The sequence below is a fragment of the Erpetoichthys calabaricus genome, chromosome 4 (assembly GCF_900747795.2).
Source record: "Erpetoichthys calabaricus chromosome 4, fErpCal1.3, whole genome shotgun sequence".
In the NCBI taxonomy this organism is placed as follows: Eukaryota; Metazoa; Chordata; class Cladistia; order Polypteriformes; family Polypteridae; genus Erpetoichthys; species Erpetoichthys calabaricus.
In genome coordinates, this window is record NC_041397.2 from 264,931,761 (window position 1) to 264,953,938 (window position 22,178).

The window sequence follows — 22,178 nt, forward strand, 5'->3', positions numbered from 1 at the left end:
ACTTTTATATTTCCCATCTTTGAAGGTGACACTCAGCATGACTCTTATACCTTTACTCCTCCTTGTGTGTCTCATACTTGCACTTCCTCTTTTAATCACATCACGAAAGCTAAACTGACCAATCAGGTTATTCTGACGAACTGTCATTTAGTAAATATGCCCAAAATACAAAGTATAAGGAGAGTGCAAATGTGAGTGTTGGCACAATAATATGAATACAACCTGGGTAATGAACAGTTTGTCTTGCTTAAACTACCATGTGGCTCTGTCTTGGTCTTTACTTCTCCACGGCCTTTAAACGGAGAGATCAATACCATGGCCTCTTCTCAGGATGGAGAAATGACAGAGAGACTAAGCTTATTTGCTACCTCTGTTATTATCTTAGTCCAACTTCCTCAGAACACCTCTCACGACTAATAGAATAAACCAAACCCATACTTCATACCAGTCCTGTTCAGCCATAACTCAGTCTTCCATTCCATCTCCCATTCTAGCCTAAGCTTTCCTTCTGGAGGGGAAGGGCCATCATAAATTTTACCTATCCCTTTCATTCCAGGCTATTCCAACCTGTTAATGGGCTTTCAACTCGGCCCATATGTGTTCCCCCAGGCTAGCTGTCCAGTCAGTTTCTGAGATTTTATCATTACTAGTTTGAGTTCTAAAGTGTTGTTTTTTTTTTCTAAGAACATATATTTGCCAAAATATTATTACACTGTCCTCATGACAGCCAGAAATAAAAGAGAGGACTAAGTGGTACAAGGAGGGTGTGCTTACTATAACACCACCAATAATAAAATAAAACTCCAGAACCCTTTGATGTAAAAATTCACAGGCTAAGCATGACAGATGTACGCAAAATGCCCAGGCCACATTGTCCGGCAGACTTCCATGCTTAGATACTGACAGGAAAAGTCAGAGAAAAGTAGGCAGCTATCATTTACAGCTTGATACACACAGTAAAGTAAGTTAAGGCAGAAGACCAAGCCAACTTTGAAGGGTGTTGGGTGGGTAGTTGTGAACCTGGTTGCTCACTACAAGCTCTGCCTCCTTGTGTATCTAGGTACCTTTTCCAAAATGAATTGACTTTAATATGTTGACTCGTATACCTCCCTCAGGCCATTTAGGCTAATGGACCAGACATTTTTACTTCTTTCTTCAATTCCCACTGACCTGCCAATGGCATTTATCCAAATCCATTAGCTCAATTCATATACCACAATGTGGGCAATAAATGGGCAAAATGTAAGCAACAGTGTTTGACAAATTGGATAATTTAACAGTGTTTGTGTCAGTAGTTAGACTCATAAAGAATGAGGTATTTGTTCAAAAGTTAATGCTCACAGCAGTTTTCTTTTTCTCTAACTCAAAGTGCAATTAAATGGTTGAAGATAATTAGCTAATAAAATGGGTTTTCTGATCTCTCTAGTAGAGAAGGAAGAATGCTTAATGCAATAAGTTATATAGTTAAGGGTACTTCACATTTTATGAGGAATCATTTGCAAAGCATTGGGTTTGATATGGGTTTGATTATATTTGCAATATAATGTATAGTCAGGCTCATAAATGTTTGGACAGTGACACAGTTTTCATAATTTTGGCTCTGTACGCCACCACAATATATTTGAAATAAAGCGATCATTATGTGAATGAAGTGTAGACTTTCAGCTTTAATTTAAGGGGTTTACCAAAAATATTGTATGAGCCATTTAGGAATGACAGCCATTTTCCTGCATAGACCCAGGATTTCCAGGGGCTCAAAAGTATAAGAACATTTGACTGACAAGCTGTTCCATAGCCAGGTGGGAGCCGTTCCCTCATTATTTCATTAAGTATTAAGAAGATTAAAGGTCTGGAGTTGATACCAAGTGAGGAATGTGCATTTGGGAGCTGTCACTGTGAACTCTCAACATGATGTCCAAAATGCTGTCCATGCAAGTAACAAACCACAGAAGACAACTGTGTTGGATGATTGCAAAATGCTGTACTTGTTGAAGAAGAACCCCTTCAGCATTTAGATAAACTATGAAGACTCTCCGAGAGGTACGGCTGTCATTGCAAAAGTCTACAATCAAGAGAAGACTTCATGAAAGTAAAGAAAAAGAATTTACTACACGGTGCAAACCACTGGTAAACCTCAAGCATTGGAAAGACAAAATAGAGTTTGCCAGAAAACATTTAAAAACCTGTTCAGTTCTGGAACTGTTTTCTTTGAACAGAGGAAATTAAGATCAATATGTACCAGAATGATGGAAAGAGAAGAGTATGGAGAAGAAAAGAAACTGCTCACGATCCAATGAATACCACATCATCTGTGAAACATGGTGGAAGCTGTGTTATGGCATGATCATGCATGGCTGCGAATGGATGTGGGTCACTAGTGTTTATTGATATGACTGCTGGCAGAAGTAAGTGGGTTGAATTCTGAAGTGTAAAGGACTATACTATCTGCTGAGATTCAGCCAAGTGCTGAAAAACTGATAGGACGATGCTTCACAGTACAGATGGACAAGTGGCCAAAACATGTTGTCAAAGCAAACCAAGTGCTTTTCAAAGCAAAGAAGTGGAAGATTCTTCAATGGCCAAGTCGATCAACTGACCTCAATCCGACTGGACATGCATTTCATTTGCTGAAGACAAAACTGATGGCAGAAAGTCCAATGAACAAGTAGCAACTGAAGACAGCTGCAGTAAAGGACTGGCAAAGTAATACTAGAGTGGAAACCCAGCACTTGGAGATGGACACGGGTTCCAGACTACAGGTAGTCGTTGACTGTAAAGGATTTTCAACCAAATATTGAAAATGATAATTATATTCATGGTTATGTTAGCTGGTCCAGATGCTATTGAGCCCCTGAAAATAGGGGGCCCATGTATAAAAATGTCTGTCTTTCCTAAACAGCTTATACAATATTGTTGTTAAACCCCTTAAATTAAAGCTGAAAGTCAATACTTCAATCACCTCTTGATTGGTTTATTTTAAATCTGTTGTGGTCATGTACAGAAACAAAATTATGAAAATTGTGTCACTGTCCAAATACTTAAGGACCTGACTGTACTGTTATGTGAAGAACCTGACTTTACTGCTATTTGACTTTATATATGAAAGACTATGTTGATGCATCCATTATCTAATCAATATACAATCAACCTTTTCTTTACATTTGAGTGCATTGAAAACCAAAGATGGATCTCATGAACACCTCCCACTGGAATTCAAGTAAAAAATGATGATAGTTGTGCATAACAAAATATGGTCAGTAAAAGCCTCAGCCTAATGTTGAACAGGATGCTAACAGGTGCTTTATTAATATTGTGAAAATTCAGTCATGGGTGATGACAGCAAAGGAAAGCCAAAATGAATAAATGAGTTGACATTGACCCCTAACGGTTTACCTCATTGTCTGTCATTTTGACTTGCACATTAAGCAAAACAAAGCTGAGTCAGACGAAGACTTGGCCTCGTGCCGAAAATAAATTCTTCTCCCATGGGTTTAGGGATGGCACAGATTTTCAGTCCATAACTCTTTTTCTGTTGCTGCTTTTCTCATAATAGGAGACAGGTAATTGCAGGCAGGGTAACCTAGAATGTACTGCAACTTTAAAGAAAAATAGGCTTTTGTTGTTTCTGTGCCTAACAACATACTGGTGAAGGTTCACAGTCCTCAGGGCTTTACTCAGTTTAAATATAAAACTACCAGCATAGTCCTAATAACATTAATGTCTCAAGTTCCACGTCTGGGAAGCAGTCCTAATTTTAGGGATCGGCAGTGCAGTAGAACTGCCACAAGACTCACAGAATCTGACTTAATACTCTTTTGCACTAATCACAGTTTTACCTTCTTAGATGTTCTTTAAGTGCAGGATTGGGTGGGAGCGGGATGAAACATTTACAAACCAGACTTCTTCTTTATGTTACCTGGTAAAGATTCTTCTTTTCAATATACATAACAATGCCTCCTTGTTTTAGGTATATAGCCTGTCTTTCTCTCTCCGTCTATTCCTAATACTCTACCCTTACTATTTCTAATACTCTGGACCATATAGCTATTTTTTCATTCCACAATTTATTTATTAATTCCTAACGGCTCCAATCTAGGTGGTTTGTTGTGTGGTCAGTGCAGCAATGCACAGTAATCAGCACAAGCTCCCAGCCTCCTCCTCCTCCTAACCTATCCAGTGACATATTTTTTTTTACTTTGGTGTTGTTTCTAAAATTAGGATTGACTTTTTTCTTTATTTTGTTATGCAGATGTTTAGATCTACCCCACTGCTCCTCAACTGTTTCTTTATTTAAGAACTTTACTGAGTAAAATGATTTGGTTTTTTTTTTACCTTTTGTGTATGATCAGCAATACCATAGTGAAGCTAATTACATTGTAATCACTAGTTTGTAATTGTTCAGTGATCTCTGCCCTCTTTACTTTACAGATTGTGAAATTTAAACAGACCTCTCTTTTCATTGGTGTTTGTAATTTGTCTTTAGAAAACAGAGCATTACAGTGGCATACTTTCTAGTCAAGCAAATAATAATAATGTGACAAATACAGCAAATTATTTTAAAACCAATTCAGAGAAAACCACCGAAAAAAAAATAGAAATACAAAATGAAAAAACAAGGTTCAACCCTTACCTAAGAGAAAAATAAAAAGAAGAAAGACACACGCAGAAAAAAACCATCTCACTTTTTAAATATTATTAGTGAAGAAAGTCAATTATGGGCCAGGCATGCTTATTCTAAAATTGTGTTTATGAAATTTTACCTTAAAAAAAGTTTTGGACATATTCTTCAAGAGAGAGTTTGATTTTCTTCTAATTTGAGATAATATACAGGGTGGCCCATATTTATGTACAGTATATGACGTTACACAGGCTGTAGCATTTAAACTACTACGTGAAAAGTATCGAAAATTACCTGCAGTTGCTTACTGGTACTGTGTGTCCTTTATTGTCTGTACGACCGGACATTGATGATCTGTAGTGGCAACAAGTTGGGGCACCACCACACTATGCCGTACCAGTGCAACCATGGTTGAACGAAACACTCCCACAATGCTGAATCGGCATATGTGGCCCTGTGGAATGGCCGTCTCGGTCTCCCGATTGGACCCCACCAGACTTTTTCCTGTGGGGTTACATAATAGACAAGGTGTATCAACATAGCATCCACAATGTGGCTAAGCTATCACAGCTATCATCTGCAGCTATCACAGAAGAGTTTCAGAGGATACCAGTACAGATGTGCCAAGCTGCCAGTGACAACATTGTTCTTCGTCTTCAGGCGTGTATCGATCAGGATGGTGCATTGGTGGACCCACGCCATGGAGAACAGGGGATCAAAAAACATTTAAGGTTCTTAATTTTCATGTTTCATTATGTTTCTTGATAATAACATTGGTAGTTTCCTGACAATAACGCCTTTTCAATCATATACATAAATATGGGCCACCCTGTAGAATGTTGTATACCCACTGTTACAGAAGGTGGGTTGGGATTCTTCCAGTTAAGCAAGATAAATCTACATGCTGGTAATTTGGTATAGGCTATTACAATCAATTTTTGCCTACGCACTTTTATCCCATCCCTTGTAGTAGACCTTAAATGTGTAGGTTATCACCTTAGAGTCTTTGATTTTATTTCCGGTTAGCCTCCAATTAATTCTGAGAGTATCACTGGCCATGATATTCTTCTTTTTGGTTCTAGGTTGTTTGCAGTTAGCTTTGTAAATAAAAAGTCAGCCTACAGGAGCATACACATATTTCTGTGACCGAAGGATTTAAAAGTCCACAATATAGATATGAACGCTGTTTAATCTAGTAAATTATCTAGAAGTATCATTGGACTTTTTTGGATTGTGGTTTGTTAGCTTCCTACATGAAACAGACTTTTAATTTGTAGAGTAATACTAGGGGGCTACGCTCACCAACCCCTTCCCCCAACCAAGCGCTATGCACCGTTGTGAAGAGGGGGGCTGAACGCATCCCAAGGAGACTTGTTCGCTCCTTTGAAACCCCTCCTGAACAGTGATACAATGAGAATCAAATCACAGTGTTTTTTTTACCTCCTCTTTGCTCGATCTACTGCTGGCTTGCCGCTGCTCCTGTGCGTTGTGATCTGCATTTTGTGCAACGCTTCAAAAGTTTTAAAGTCACTGCCTTGTCTCTCTTCTCCCCCAGACATCCTCAAACACTATTCGATCTCTGTTCTCTGTTACGTTATTTCACCGATTGATATTTTCCATTTTTCACTAATGCCGTCCTTCCTCTACGGCTACGAGCCATGGTGAAGAGGGGTGCTGAACACATCCCAAGTAGACGCGGTCGCTCCTCCGAAACCCTTTTTAAACGATGATACAATGGGAAGCAAACAACAGTTGTTATTTTTACCTCCTCTTTGCTCGATCAGCTGTCGGCTTGCTGCTGCTCCTGTGCGGCGTGATCTGAATTTCATGCAGTGCTTCAAACGTTTTAAAGTCACTGCCTTGTCTCTCTTCTTCCCCAGACATCCTCAAACACTATTCAATCTCTTTTCGCTGTTCTGTTATTTCACCGAGTAATATTTTCTGTTTGTTTGCACTAATGTGACCTTTACTCTCATTTTCTTGAGATTTTCGAATTTTACTACTTCCATTATCTCTAACCTGGTCTGCATGTGTATCATGGGACTTGCTTCCAAAGGTCGTAAGTATGACGTGACTTGACTGTCTCGCAGAAAGTGAAAGTGTCTCTGTCTCTCAAAGAACTCTCTTCAAAAGATCACATCTCGTCCCAAGTTTTTTTTTTTTATAATAGAGAGATATTTTTGAATCCTTTACACCAAACTACTACAGTGTATATAACCTTTAACTGTTGCATGAAAAGTTTTTAATGTTCTTTAGTTGTTTTATGTAATTATTTCATTAGCACAACTTTAACCAGCATGGTGACCAAAGTGTGTCTGCAGAATGTTTAGGAGGTGGGAAGGCAACATTTTCTGTGAGCCACAAAACTAAGGAATGTTCATTCAGACAAATAGAACTAATAAGTAAGAGGTAAACTGTTTAATTAATTCATATTTAACAGCAATATTAGCAAATAGTCTAAATAACATCTACTTTCTTTATCTTTAAAGACATTTTTTACGATAAACATTTCAGTTAGTGATATTATATTCCAATAAACTGGTAAAGTCTAAAATTGTAAGGTTGAATAGAGAAGTCTAATATTTGCATGTGTAGCCGGAGGACCGCACTCTGGCTTCTATTTGCATATATGACGTTTGTAATTTTTGAGTAATATGCATGTGTCTTCTGTGATGGTAGGGAGGTGGGAGTCTGAATCCTGCTTAAATCGCTCTGGTGTAGCCAACACTTATTTTGTCTGAACTTATTCATATCTTTGAGAGTCCACACTTGCGCTTAAGAGTATTAGTTAGGTGAATACAACATGCATGTCTGAATAAACCTGCCTAAAACATACTTCTCCTCAGCCAAGTTTTTCTACTTGTCACTGTGCTAAATGTTAAAAGTTTGTACTGTGCAAGCCATTGTTATATTAATTAATGGCTTGATGAATTCAAAGAAAAATCAATGTATTTAAGTCCAAATTCTGATATTTATATGTCAAAAAGTGGTTGAAAACAACTGAAGACAGTAGTTGTGCTTTCATTAACTTTGAGAAAGTTCAGGGCTATTAGAAGGGGGGGTGTGAGAGCATTGTGTGTACTGTACTTTGACACCAGCCGCTGGCCCACTCTGTACTCAAACTGTTGCTGTGCCCTTGAAGGTCAGTTATTGACTGGGTTAATACAATATCTACACACTCAAAAACACCTGTATGTACAGTCCAACATGGAGATGGGTGGATTCTGCATAATGTAAAGCGTCTAAAACACTAATTGAACAGCAGTATTATAGAATACCCCAAATAACATCTATTTTCATGATGGTCCCTGTTTAACACTTCATAGTGTGTATATTTAGTTTCACTACTAAAGTTAATGCAACAGTTTTATTCCCTTTCAGAAACCAATTAAAATTCTTTCTACGCTAGAATGGGCATATACTGTGTTGTAAATAAACATTTAAAATGCATAATGAATGGATATAGAAGTTAGCAAATTAAACAAGGCAATTTTAAAAATACAGTTACTTACCGAGTGGAAAAAATGAACTGCGCTTGGATGATTACAGGATGTTGTACCCTTCGTAACTCTTCTTGTCCACTTTCTTTGTAAACATTTTTCATTTAATAATGAGGCAAAAATAAAAAAGCCCATCACTATTAAACAGTGACAGCACCAAAATGCAACTCTGAAACATATGAGGGATTGTGATGTGGATAGTGACCTCTGGATGCAAATATAACAGAGGAATTTTTGGGGAGAGTAATTATAAATACCATTGGATTGGTCAACAGTCAGTTGAAAGCCTGTAATGCATAGTAAAGTTGAAAGTGCACTGTGATGAATGGTTTGCCGTGGTAATTCCATTTCAGATCCATTAACACAGATACAGCACTAGTGGAAAAACATATATCACTTGGTGTGCCCATTCCCCGCTGCATGATGGTAGTATAATTGTATTGCTGCTGCATCATGGCTGAGGACTTCCTGCAGGGTAAATTTATTTTTTGATCTGCTTTTGTTCATGTTTCAAAATTCCACTTCCTCGAAAATTATTTTCTTTCCTTTGATTCTTTGAATTATCCATTCCTTTATTTGCACATAACTTAATCAACATGCATATGTCAGTTGATAACTTTTCAGATAATATATTATTGAAGAACCTTCTGAACTTTATGAAAAAATAAAGGAAAACTCATTTGTGTAAAATAATAAATATGAATATTCTTGTTTAGAATATACAGTATGTGTAAATTTTTTGCTTCATTGATAGTGATTTCTCCTTTTGCCCTGTATTAGAAATTCTACCCAACTGAACAACCCATTACTTTCTTATGATTCTAATTGCAGTAATTCCAAATTTACTCTGCCAGCTGTCAAATAAAATAAATAAAACCTCTAATTATCCTTGAGATGTGTCTAGAACTTGATTGGAGTCCACTTGTGGCAAACTGATTTTATTGGACATCATTTAATAAGGCACCCACCAGTGTATATAAGGTCTCACAACTCACACTGCATTTCAGGACAAAAACGAAGCCACAAACTCCAAGGAATTCTCCACAGACAATCACTCCATAGATCAGGGCAAGGGTTTAAAACCATTTGTAAAGCTTTGAGTGTTCCCTGGAGCAGAGTGGCCTTTTAAAATTGTAAAATGGAAGACGTTTAGAACCACAAGGTGCCTCATCTCATGTATAAACGGTGCGTACGCACAGAAATGTTGCGTACGAACATTTCCACACTCAAATCGCGATGTACAGAACCTAAACTTGGCGTAAAGCCACGCACATTTTCACGGTACCTCATACCCTGGCGTACGCAATTTCTCCGCTTGGTTTTGCAGACTGGCGGCACCCGGCGTCAAAGCAGTGCCACTGTTCCTGTGTGGTTACCCTTTCTTTCTTACATCCACATTCCTGACGTGGCTTTATAAATACACTGAAACTAACTGCATATTGTTTATTAGTGTAATGCATCTGATTGTAATTAACCTGCAGCAATATAATGGTCCAGGGAATAGCCATAGTATTCCAAATACCATAACTGCTTTAGCATTGTAACTCTCACTGCATCTTCTTCTTCTTTCAGCTGCTCCCGTTAAGGGTTGCCACAGCAGATCATCTTTTTCCATATTACTCTCACTGCACCACTCGGAGTATTTATATCACTGTATCTGAGTGGGGAATCACAGCAGCAGCTGATTGGAAAGAGAATTATCGGTATACAGCATGAAGCAGACGCTGTTCAGCCACGGCAAAACGCTTCAAAGCCTTTCCTGCTGTACAGACCTCGCGGTTCAGAAAAAGTTTCATCCCAAGAACTATAAATGCACTCAATCAGTCCATCAAGTGCTCCTTGTAGAACTGTTTGTACTTATAAGTACACTTACCCCACTGTAAACTTGCACTACAGTTCTAATATTGCACAACCTGCGCCACTTTATGAAGCGCGTATTTACATATGATGACAATATCATTTTTCAGATGAAATGCAGCAAAATATGTTGATTATATTATACAGATAAAACTTTAACTTCATTTAAATAATCTATATTGTTAATAATTAAACATGTGAGGACACGGTGCCGCAGCGCTAGCTAGTTCACGGATTGTTCCTGCATTGCGTTGTATTCTTGCTGGTGCTGACGCGACATTGCAAGGATAGACGGATAGAATTATTAAACACATACTATGAAGATATTTCAATGTTCCTTAAAAGTTTTGAAGAATCGGCATTCTAAGCTTACAGATGGCTTCACGTCTATTACAGAGCTGATTGTGTGGCGATTGGGTATTTAGAGAAAGAAAAGTAAGGACAGGAATTGGAGGTTAGTACATTTGAAAGAGACAGTACTTCTGTAATAAATTATTTCATTGAAGGTCGCGCATGGCGCAGAAAGCTTCTTGCGTGAGACATGAACAAGCACTGTGCCACCGTGTTCCCATGTTTAATAACATGCTTTCATTCCTATCATCATGAAAAAGATATCACGTATACATCTCAGTATTTTAATTATTCAGAGAGCTGTAATATCACGAATGCAATGGATTATGTGTCCTGTCGGAGAAAGAGAAAGCCCGTTTAAGAAGCAGGTAGTGATTCACACACAGAGCACAAAGAAGATCAAATACAGAACAAAGCATTTAACATGCTACTTTAGTTACGAAGGGATTTGAGAAACTAGTAAATTAAACGATTTTAAGATGAACTTTACGATGTTCTACTTTAATGGCAAAATAAACTACGTGATTAAAGTGGAAATTTCGAGATTAAAGTTGACATTTCGTGCTTTTTTCCCCACTGTGTGCCTATGTTTTTTGTTTGTACCCTAATAAGCTTTCATATGACACTCGGACGGTGGGCTACGACACACCCTTTCACGGCGACTTTGATATGTGACTTCTTTTTTTATTTCGGGCACCGTGCGACTTTGTGAACTTGAGCTTTTAAGTTTCTCCGACTCTCTGTCACTTGATCAACTTCCTTTTGTTGTTTATACCACTGTTTAAACCAACAAATAGTACGTTTTTCCTTTGCCTCCACTTGGTATTCGCTGAAATTCTTATATTTTCCCCCGTGCTTTTCCCATTGTCTTTTCACAAAAGGCTGAGCTTAAGGGCTATTTATATTGATTTGCATATTCAAAGAGGCGTAATTCTGGGAGCAGTTGGGGGCGGGACAGAAGGCGCGTGCACGTGCGTTACTTTTCACGCTGATCGGGATTTATGTAGTGGAAGAACGTGAAAGTTTGCATACGTACAGATTCCTGCATCTGGATTTTTCTGTGTGTACACACATTCCCGCTTTTGTGCTTACGCCATGTTATAGTGTGAGATCTACGCACGGTGTTATACATGAGGCCCCTGGTCTCTTCCTAGAGTTGGCTGTTCAGCCAAACCAGGTGAAAAGGGCATTGGTCAGGGAGGAGACCAAGAACCCAGTGGTCAGTCTCGCAGAGCTCTAGAAGTCCTCTGCTAAGGGAGGAGAACTATTGGAAAGGATGACTTCTCAGTTGCACTCCATCAACCAGGCGTTTGTGGTAGAGTGGTTAGACAGAAGCCTCTCCTGAGTTTTAAAGGCATGTAACAGTTTTAAGGATTCATAAGAGCATGAGGGACATTCTGCGGTCTGATGAAACAAAAATCAACCTCTTGAAGTTTACTCACACTTCCCATTCAGTATAACAGAGCTTGAGAGGTTCTGCCAGGAAGAATGGGATAAACTGACCAAATCTAGTTGGCTGAGCCAAGGATATAGAGACTTACCCAAAAAGACTTGAACCTCTAATTGCTGCAAAAAGAGCTTCTACAAAGTAATAAATTAAGGGTCTGAATACTTACAAGGAAAAGAGATTTCAGTTTTTGATTTTTGAAAGACAGATGATGATTGAGAGAAGATACACCAAGTTCAAAATGAAGGTAGAGATCATGAAGCAAAGAGGGAAGTGAAAGAACACATATTTAGAGGTAGTGTCAGATGATGCGAAAACAATGGGTTTCACTTTAAAGAATGGCCATGAGAATGGTTGAAAAAGATCACGGTAGAAACCAGTTAATGTAATGTGTGTGTAATGCTATAAATTGGATAGATAGATTATATACAATTTTTTTCAGTATGGTAAAAGTGTACACATTATTGCATACTAACAGTTCTTGAAATGGAACCAGTTTACTGTACTGTTTATGGTGGTAGTGATCTGCCATGAATATTGAGTTACTAAAACTCAATGGTACACTACAAAAATGTGCTGGTACAGTGAAACATAGATTGCCTGGATACAATGACAATCGATTTGAAGTGCAGTTGAGATTCCCCATGAAGACTTCTGAAGTGGTGCCTGTACTCTGTGTTGAAACTGGAAGAGGTTAACTCATACCGTGTACCGATGAGTACCAGCCCACCTCAAGTACTTTATAATATTGCTGTTTCACTAGTATATTGTAGACTTTTGCCATTTTGTTCTTTGATTGTCTTGTTGTTGGGATCACTCACTTGCCCATGTATTTTAGGGACGTGGACTGTATACTGTTTATTATTATTTATGCAGTGAGAAATTTGAAACTCCTTTCAAATTGAAACAGGGCAAGTCATTCTTGAAAATGTCTCAGGGCTGTGTAGATTAGGTTTGACTTCATTTGATTGGTTGCTGTTTGTTTTTGACTTTTGTGTATTGTCCCAGACGGCTGGGGACCCTACCCAGCCGGGACGCCTGGACAGTCCCCGAGATGGATGATACCTCCCCTGGGCCACGAGAGGGCAGCCACCCGGGTCTGCTTGTGGGCCACTGGACTGGAGCTGGGACGTTCATCCCTACCTGAGGACATGACCACTGCCAGGGGGCACCCGGACAGTTATGAAATCCTGGATGGCAGCACTTCCGCCACACCAGGAAGTGCTGCCAGAAGAATTCCCAGGGGCACCCAGAGTGCTTCCAGGTGCTCTCTTGACACTTCCGCCACACCAGAAAGTGTCGTCAGGGGGAGCACCTGGAGCTCATCCGGGTCAGTATAAAAGGGGCCACCACCCTCCAGTGAACAAGCCAGAGTTGGGAGGAAGGAGATGGAGCTTGTGAGATGGGGAGTGGAGGTCAGAAGATGAGAAAGGAAGAGAGTTGTTGGAGGAAGGCTTTGTGGTGCTGTATAGAAATAAAGAAGTGTGTTTTGGACATTCTGGTGTCTGTCTGTCTGTGTCCGGGGGTATGCTTTCCACAGTAATTATTTTATTTTACCCCATTGAGAAATAACAGTTTTTTAGAAAACCTTAGCTGGTTACATTGCCACTGCTTACATTTACTGTCACTGTGTTTGTTCAATCAATGCTTTCTTTCTTCTACTGGCTAATCTACACACATTTAATTGACTGGGTAGTTTCAGGCTATAATAGCCTTTTCGGCTATTTGCTTCATTGAGCTGGATTGCTTTTCTAAATGTATAGTTCAGTTCAGTATCACTTCTGGGATATTTTCATTTTCCATTATAGACATGCCATCAAATGAGAAAATGTATATGCCTGTTGTGACAAGAATATCTATGATGTGACATGTTTAGCAAAATGGAGTCTAACGATAAATTTCAAGTAAAGACTGACTGTACAATAACAATTTTACAATTGACCTTGCATTTATCAAACTAAGCAATAGCATTTATTTTGTAGGCATTTTATATAGTGAACATGTTCCTCGGGAGTTTTTTGCAAGTATATAGATCTAATACAAACTTGGGCTTTCTGTTGTGGTACTCTTACAGCTCATTAAAGTACCGTATACCTCCTGAAAAGTGATTAAATGAAAAGCCATTGCCCTATGTATACCTGCATGCCTTCGATATGTCACCGAGTAAAGCAAAGTAAGTGTGAACAGGGTTCAAGAATTGCATATTCTATGAAGACATTCTAAAATGGCCTGGACACATTTGTTGGTACGTCTAGAAAAGATTATAAACAATTGGATTAGAATAATGTTTTTCAAACTAGCTGTTTTCTTTAATTAGTATCACACCTCTCTCTCTGATCCTGCAATCAGTCATTCAGGAAATTTAAATGGAGAAATTAGTCACTCTGCTGTTTGGTTTCATCATGTGTCCCACACTGAACTGGGACCAGAGAAAGCAAAGAAGAGAGATGTCTGAGGAGATCAGAAAGAAAAATTATAAACAAGCAAGTTAAAAGCAAAGGCTGTAGTCTAAGACCATTTCCAAGAAGCTTACAAAAATTATTAAGAAGTTTAAGGTCCATGAGACTGTAGCCAACCTTCCTGAATGGAATGGCCAGAAGGATAATGAGAATGGTAGATAAAAAGCCAACAAGAACTTCTAAAGAGATACGAGCTGACTCCAAGGTCAGGTTCCATTTGTGTCCTATCACACCATTTGTCGCTTTCTGAGAGACAGTGGGCTAAATGGAAGAAGAGCTAGGAGGACCCCACTGTTGAAAGAAAAACATAACAAAAGCCATACTGGAATTTCCTTACTGACAAGCCACATCAGCTCTATGTCCACAGGCAAAAAAATAAGCTTTCAAAGAAATGAACACCATGCCTACTGTGAAACATAGAGGAGGCTTAGTTATGTTTTAGGGCTGCTTTGCTGTGTCTGGCACAGGGTGCTTTGAGTCTATGCAAGGGACAATAAAATCTCAAGACTATCAAGACATTCTGAAATGAAATGCTCAGTGTTGTTCAGTGTCAGAAAGCTTTGTCTCAGTTGCAGGTCATGGACCCTCCAACAGGATAATGACCCAAAACACACAAACGAAAATGACTAATAACAAAACATTGGACTGTTCTGAAGTGGCCTTCCATGAGCCTTGATTTGAATCCTATCAAACATCTTGCAGTCTGGAGAAGGTCCCATCAAACCTGACACAGCTGGAGCAGTTTCCTCAGGAAGAGTGGGCCAAACTACTGGTTGAAAGGTACAGACACTCATTGAGAACTCCAGGAATCACTTGTTTGCAGTGATTGCACTTAAACATTGTGCAACAAATATTAGGTTAAGGGTCCCATCATTTTTGCCCGTGCCTTTTTCTTTGTATTATTATTTAAAATATTCTGTTGAATAAAAAACTCTGAATTGATGGTTGCCTATTACTTTTGTCAGTTTCAAGTTATTTCAGAGACAATTGTGAGTCTTTCTTTTTTCATGGAGGAGTACCAACAAATTTGTCCACATCCAATGAAGGTTTGAACATTCTCAAACCTACCTAAATTCAAAGTTGCAGGGGACTGGACCATACAGTATCTCAGCCGTACTGGCCAAGACACCAGTACATCACCAGTATAATTGGAAACTGGCAGTTAATCAAACCAGCATGTTTTGGAGGTGTAGAAAGAAAAACTGGAGTGCCTGGAGGAAGAGACACAAAGACCAAGGAAAAATACGCTAACTTCACAAAGAGGACATCCTGTTGGGGGGTTCACAACCAGAAGCTGGATCCATGATGTGGCAGTACTACTTATTGTACCACTGTGTCACCCATCTAGTAATTCATATTTTTAAAGTTTTTTTTTTTGTTGTTTTTTTTTTTTTTTTTTTTTTTTAGTTTTTGATTTGTTTAAGGTTGTTCAGCAAGATGGAAGCATGCATTTCAATGGGTGGCCATGGGGATTTCCAGCTGCAAATATGCAAACTATATAAATATATACAGTGCATCCGGAAAGTATTCACAGTGCATCATTTTTTCCACTTTTTGTTATGTTACAGCCTTATTCCAAAATGGATTAAATTCATTTTTTTCCTCCGAATTCTACACACAACACCCCATAATGACAACGTGAAAAAAGTTTACTTGAGGTTTTTGCAAATTTTTTATTTTTTACTTTCCGGATGCACTGTATGTATGTGTGTATATATACTTATTGTAATATATTGTAAAAGTAAGCACACTTAGACAAGATTAAGTGTTGGGGAAACCATCCCCATATAGTATCTTTTTCAGTCAGTACAAACAGCCTAGCTGTATAATTCAGCACAGACAACATTCTGGTGGCAAGATGGCATATTTGTAGAGGCGGGCACAGCTAAAGGGATGTTGGGAACAACAGGGAATCCTGGGAACAAGGTGATGTCATCGGGGAGGGACAACACGGTGACTATGTGATGCGGATGGAGCCCGGTCGTCTGGTTGTAGAACGGGGAGTAAACTCACGGCCCTGGGCTCTTTTGTGGATCATCCTTCCTGTGAGAGAGCAGAGAGATAGGTTAGTACACTGGCTTCTTCCCCTGTCTTGGGGGTTCACGTGACACGTCGGGTCCTTTGGCTGTCCCCTACTCGCACATGTGTGACAATATATACAGTATATATATAATATATACACACACTAGGGGACTTTGCCCCCTGCTCGCTTTGCTTGCCAACCCCCCGGCCTGTGCTATGTGCAAGCCACTTCATGTCTCTGCCGCTTCAGTATGTGGATTTCACTTTCACCAAACAACAAATTTTTTAATTCTCGCAGATACGCCTCTTCATGGGGAAGAAACACTACTTTTCCCTGATGGCTACATTAAATTAGACAATCTACAAGTCTCCAACTTAGTTTAAAGCCAAAAATTATCTACATACTTCTGTCTTATCACCTATGTCCATATATTCCACCTATATGTCCACCTATGTCCATATATTCGATCTCTTTTCGCTGTTCTGTTATTTCACCAAGTAATAATTTCCATGTGTTAGTGCTAATGCGATCTTTACTATCAGTTTTTGAGACTTTCGAATTTTAGTACTTTCATAATCTCTAACATGCTCTGCATGTGTATCGCAGCAACGTTTTTGAACCTCTTTAGGACGTTCTACTTTGCCTTCTACTCTTTGTCTTTTATTTCCGACTCCGCTTGGAACTGAGAGCACAGGAACTATCTGACTTTAGCATTCACACGAATGAGAAGTAATTGGACCGTAGGCATTGTTCTAACAACATCACATTAAAGTTCAATTAATTCTGAAAAGAATGATACCAAACATATATATGTAGGTTTTAAAATAAGCCCAATTTAAAGCGTGACTAAAAACATCACATAAAATCGTTTGCACAAAATCATTGCACTTTTTGGCTTAGGATTTTATTTATAGAGAGTATATATATATATATATATATATATATATATACAGTATATATTCATATATCCATATTAAATTCATGTTAGTTGACCGTGTTATTATGTTGCATTATGAGTTGTCACCAGCTCCTACAACTTTGTATTGAAAACAGCAGGTTTACAAAATGGATGAGTGATCATCACTGTATCAGAGTCGTAAGGTGGGGTGCGCAGCTGCAGAACTTCACAGACTATCTACCAAAAACAAGATAAAGACACAGTTCATCGTTTTTTTTATGATTCAGCCTAATCATCCTAATTGTATTTAATTATAGTAGAAATACAGGCACTAAACATCAGGATTAAAGTACAAGTCCCAACACTTGTAGAGACTTGTACTTTAAGTAGGCAATTCCACCTCTCAATTTGTTACTGCACTGACATGACATAAACATAATTGTTTTCTATCAAAAACATGAACATTTTCTTGGTGACCACAAGAATTTAAATGCGTGTGTGTGTGTGTGTGTGTGTGTACGTACAAAAGGAGAACAGTAGCTGTGGATGGGATAGCATCAGTACACACCAGCAGCAGTATACCAAAGGACGTTGCTTCAGTTTTAAATTTAAGGACAAGATACTGATGTGATTCAAAAATATAGGAAATCATCGTTACTTTTTTTGAGGTCAATGTTTGTTTGTATTTGTTGTAGTGTTGTAAGATTTAAAGAGCAAATAACACATTTTTTTTGGTTGACCTAAGAACTTTACTCTGTATTGTATGTGTTTGTGTGTACTGTATGTCACTATATACATAAACATGCACTGTAATGATGATTAGTGTGTGTATGTTATCCATCCATCCATCCATTTTCAACCCGCTGAATCCGAACACAGGGTCACGGGGGTCTGCTGGAGCCAATCCCAGCCAACACAGGGCACAAGGCAGGAACCGATCCCGGGCAGGGTGCCAATCCACCACAGGATACACACAAACACACCCACACACCAAGCACACACTAGGGCCAATTTAGAATCGCCAATCCACCTAACCAGCATGTCTTTGGACTGTGGGAGGAAACTGGAGCGCCCGGAGGAAACCCACGCAGACATGGGGAGAACATGCAAACTCCACGCAGGGAGGACCCGGGAAGCGAACCCAGGTCTCCCAACTGCGAGGCAGCAGCGCTACCCACTGCGCCACCGTGTATATGTGTATTAATTAGTAATACCAAATATTAGTACTTTTCTCACCTTTATTGATGCTTGCTCTACATGCATGCAGCTTTCTTGTTGTTTTTTCGCTCTACATTTATGCATTTCTATCATTTCATCATTATGCTGAGTAGCAAATCATTTTTTTCTGTTCACCTCTGATAGTTCGGGCTTTTTAATGTTTTTTATTTCTGACTTTTCTGTTTTGTACTTGTAAGTGCAGGGCCCTAAAACACCAACAGATGCCTTTTTCATCTCAGCGCAGACTCCTAAATGCATGGTCATTCATTTCACATGCAGTGAATATGTTTTTTAATCTTTTCTATGCACAAGCCTCAACATAATGATTCAATTAAACTCTTGAACTTGGTTGGTTTTGTATGCAGAGAGTACATTGTTGTATCTAATTCAGCATGATTGCAGGGCTTTATTGTGGTTATCCATCATAACATTGTTGAAGCAACAGAAAAGAGGGAGTCATGTTAAAAATATTTGTCTCAATTTTAAGTGGGACTTTTAATCTCTTGTGTTAGTGATGAATGTTGTTTCCACAAAAACTAAAATGAAGGTCACTTGAGTCAAAATCTTGGAGTTGGAAAGAAACTGATTTAACTTTTCATCATCCATCCGCAGTAGTAAGTTATAAGAGATCATGAGGGTCACCCTCTGCTTTTGTATTTTTGTCAATTTCAAATTCCACAGGCAATATTGCTACTGAAGACTGTGATAGCTTTAGCCCACCTGTCTCCAGGCTTCAATAATTTTATAAATATCCTCAGACTTCAGAGTTATGGCCACTATAAATATAAGAGGAGGATTTCTTTGAAAATTGTTTTGAAAGGTTCCAGCTGTGCAGTACTGACCTGGATTAAGTGTGTTGGTTGAATGAATGGACTTTTCATTTTCAAGCTCATAAAACTGAATAAGTTAACATATACTTTGTAGAATGAAGCTTAAAGTATCATTCACTAAAATCTCAATGTACTACACAGCAGAGCACAGAAACACAACTTACATATGTACGGGATGTATACAATTGTTCAAATCTTTTTCCTTTCTCTTCACAGGGTTCTCTAGTTTTCCTCTCACATCCTAACGTGTTGATTTTAATTCAGTTAGCAGTGTAAAAGTGCTTGTGTCCTCCTTTGTTCAGTGTAGACTGGCTTTAGTGTACCTCATGCCAACTTGGTATGGAAGAAGTGGGAACAGACAGGATGGATGGAAGCTGGCAAACAAATGGCTAGTACTGTACTTAGAATTTTGAAATGATATGGTGGCAGTGTCTCATTTGTGATTCTGATTTCTCCAATCTGCTCCAAGTTGTCATTCTAACAAGGGGATTTTGAAGAGGAAAGACTCACTAGCAGCCAGTCAACATGATTTTCACATTTGGTAGAGAACAATATGAACAGCCTTGCCAGCAGAAGTACACTGTCTGCAAATAACAAATATTCAAACTCTTAGGCCAGCATTAAGCAGGCAGTTCCTGAGGAAAACGTGTACTATTTTCACAACTTATTTTCCTTCATACCCAATTATCTTTAAATTGTAGGAGAACAGCAGGAGTTGATCATTTAAGGCTTTCCATCTAAGATTTGCGTCATTTGCTTAAAAAGTCAAGACTATTAATTGCTCTATTTTTGGACTATTTTGTACTAATGCCCAATGCATTAAATTTGATTTAGTAAACTTCATGTAAATAAAACATTAGAACAACAGTAATTCACAACATTTTTTTAAGCATTCATCATATTAGTACAGAAGGTTCCAAGGACAAGATGTTAAATTCACAACCTCTCGGCTGATCACACTCACCTATTGTATGCAGAACTTTCCTTCAGTAAATCACATAGGATAGACACTCCAGCAATTCCTTTCTATTTGGCTTTTTAATAACAAATATTGGAGATAATAAAAAATAGAGGTATAAATGTATTTATTATATGTATTTTGTTTTAGGCAAAAACTCATGTCAAACTGTTAAAAGCCAGTTAACAATGTACAGTTTTTTAAAAATTATGTAAATATTTCATAATATTTGTGTAACGTTTAGCCTCTGTTTGGTATTGGATGCAGCTGAGAAGACAATGTTCATGTTTTCTTTCATAAACTTAATTAACTAAAAACCCTAAACCATGATGTTTTGAGTTGTCATGTTAAATGGATACAAGTAGTTGTACCTGCCAACATGAAAATCTCCATTAGACATTACTGAAGTTTTAACTTCTATTGCTCTTTTTGAAACTTATTAGACTTGTCCTTTAAGGATTAAATGGTGGAACAAGTAGTGGAAATGGTTGTAAATAATGTCTCAAAGTATTTGATTTTGAGGAGGTGGTGTTCTTGTGTAAACTGATAACAGGTACAGTTGAATTTATACGTTTAAATGTGGGTCTGTTGGTTTTTGCCTGTTTGTTTTTTTGAACCCACTTTTTTTATTTCAGATTAACAGGCTATCGTGGCAAAGTTAGATTTGTACAGAACTCAAGTACTGTTTGGGATGCCAATCTGTCCCAGGGCTTATTATACAAGAGTAAATGAAAATGTAATGACAATTTGAAAATTGTAAGCACAATGAATAGAAACTGATGCACTACAACATGTTTGCAATGCCTTATGGGAAGTTTGGACACATACAGTGCAATGCCCTACAATTAATCTAGTAGAAGGTCAAATGAACACTGATGCTTTGCTGTGGGATTGCACCATTATTGACATCCTATAGTGAGATTTCTTTGTGCAGAAAAATTGAAACCTGCCGAAATTCACAGAAGAATGTTGGCAAACTTTACGGTACCCCAAATTATCATGCACCATGGCATGTGCAGAGTGTAGATCCACATAACTAATATCTAACTGTGCAGCAACAGTGAACAATGTAATCCGTCAGTCTTCTCTAATGAAGGCATATGCCATGTTGATGGTTGACCAGATCAAGCATTGTCAGTTATGCTTGTTCTTCCTACTTTAAACCTTTCTCCACATTCATAAACTTTTCCTTTTACTTCAATTCTGAACCAACATCCTTTGGTGAATTTCAGCAGGTTTCTCTCCCTCTGCCCAAACAAATCTCAGTGCAGCGTGTTGTTCAATGACGCAGTCCTGCAGCTGAGCGTCCCTGTTCACTTGATCTTGGCTAGCAGCAGAGCACTGTGCTGTGCATGTTTGAACTACCCATATGTCAGCTTCTATCCATTGCAGTTACCACATCATTTCCAAATTGCCTTCACTTTTGTGGTTTATCCTCGTATATGTAAGCATGCTGGGCAATTTTAAAGCCACTAATTAAGCTAAAAGCATGTCTCAGAAGGGGGGCCAAAATCTACACAAATACGCAGAGAACCAGAACCAACAACCTCCACAAATTCTGTAATTAACTCTGAGGCTCCATGGTTTGTGAATTAACATCCAGATGTCAGTTTTGTAAAACATATTTTTTATAGAAGTGAAAATAAAAGATTATTCAGTTTGAAATGGAAAATCAAGCAATTTACCAAGGTGACTATTTTCTTTTAATTGAAACGGATTTATGATGTTTATTTTCTTCTCCTTTTTTTAGCCAGTAAACTTCGAGTCAACAAAACAGCCAGAAGCCTTGTGTTTGTGGAGGACAGTCGTGTGCCCCTCAACTGCACAATAATATCACAGACATCTCCAGATTCCCAGTATACTGTTCTGTGGTACTCAAAGAAAACTGGCGAGACAGAGGCCGAGCTCCTCCTCAAACTCAACCACAACTCAGCATTTGAGTACGGCACATACGCAGAAGAGGAGCGACTGAAGAGCCGCGTGCAGTCAGAGCGTCTCTCCCCTCAGCTCTACAGTCTC

The 22,178-nt window shown here is 38.5% G+C and overlaps 1 protein-coding gene across 1 annotated transcript in view; it reads left to right on the top strand.

The window, feature by feature from the left end:
- igsf3 (immunoglobulin superfamily, member 3) overlaps positions 1–22,178 on the top strand; it is a 368,295-nt gene that overhangs the window by 322,840 nt on the left and 23,277 nt on the right. Inside the window, 1 exon segment of the mRNA XM_028800732.2 lies at positions 21,910–22,178. Within this exon segment, the coding sequence (XP_028656565.2) occupies positions 21,910–22,178 (269 nt within the window).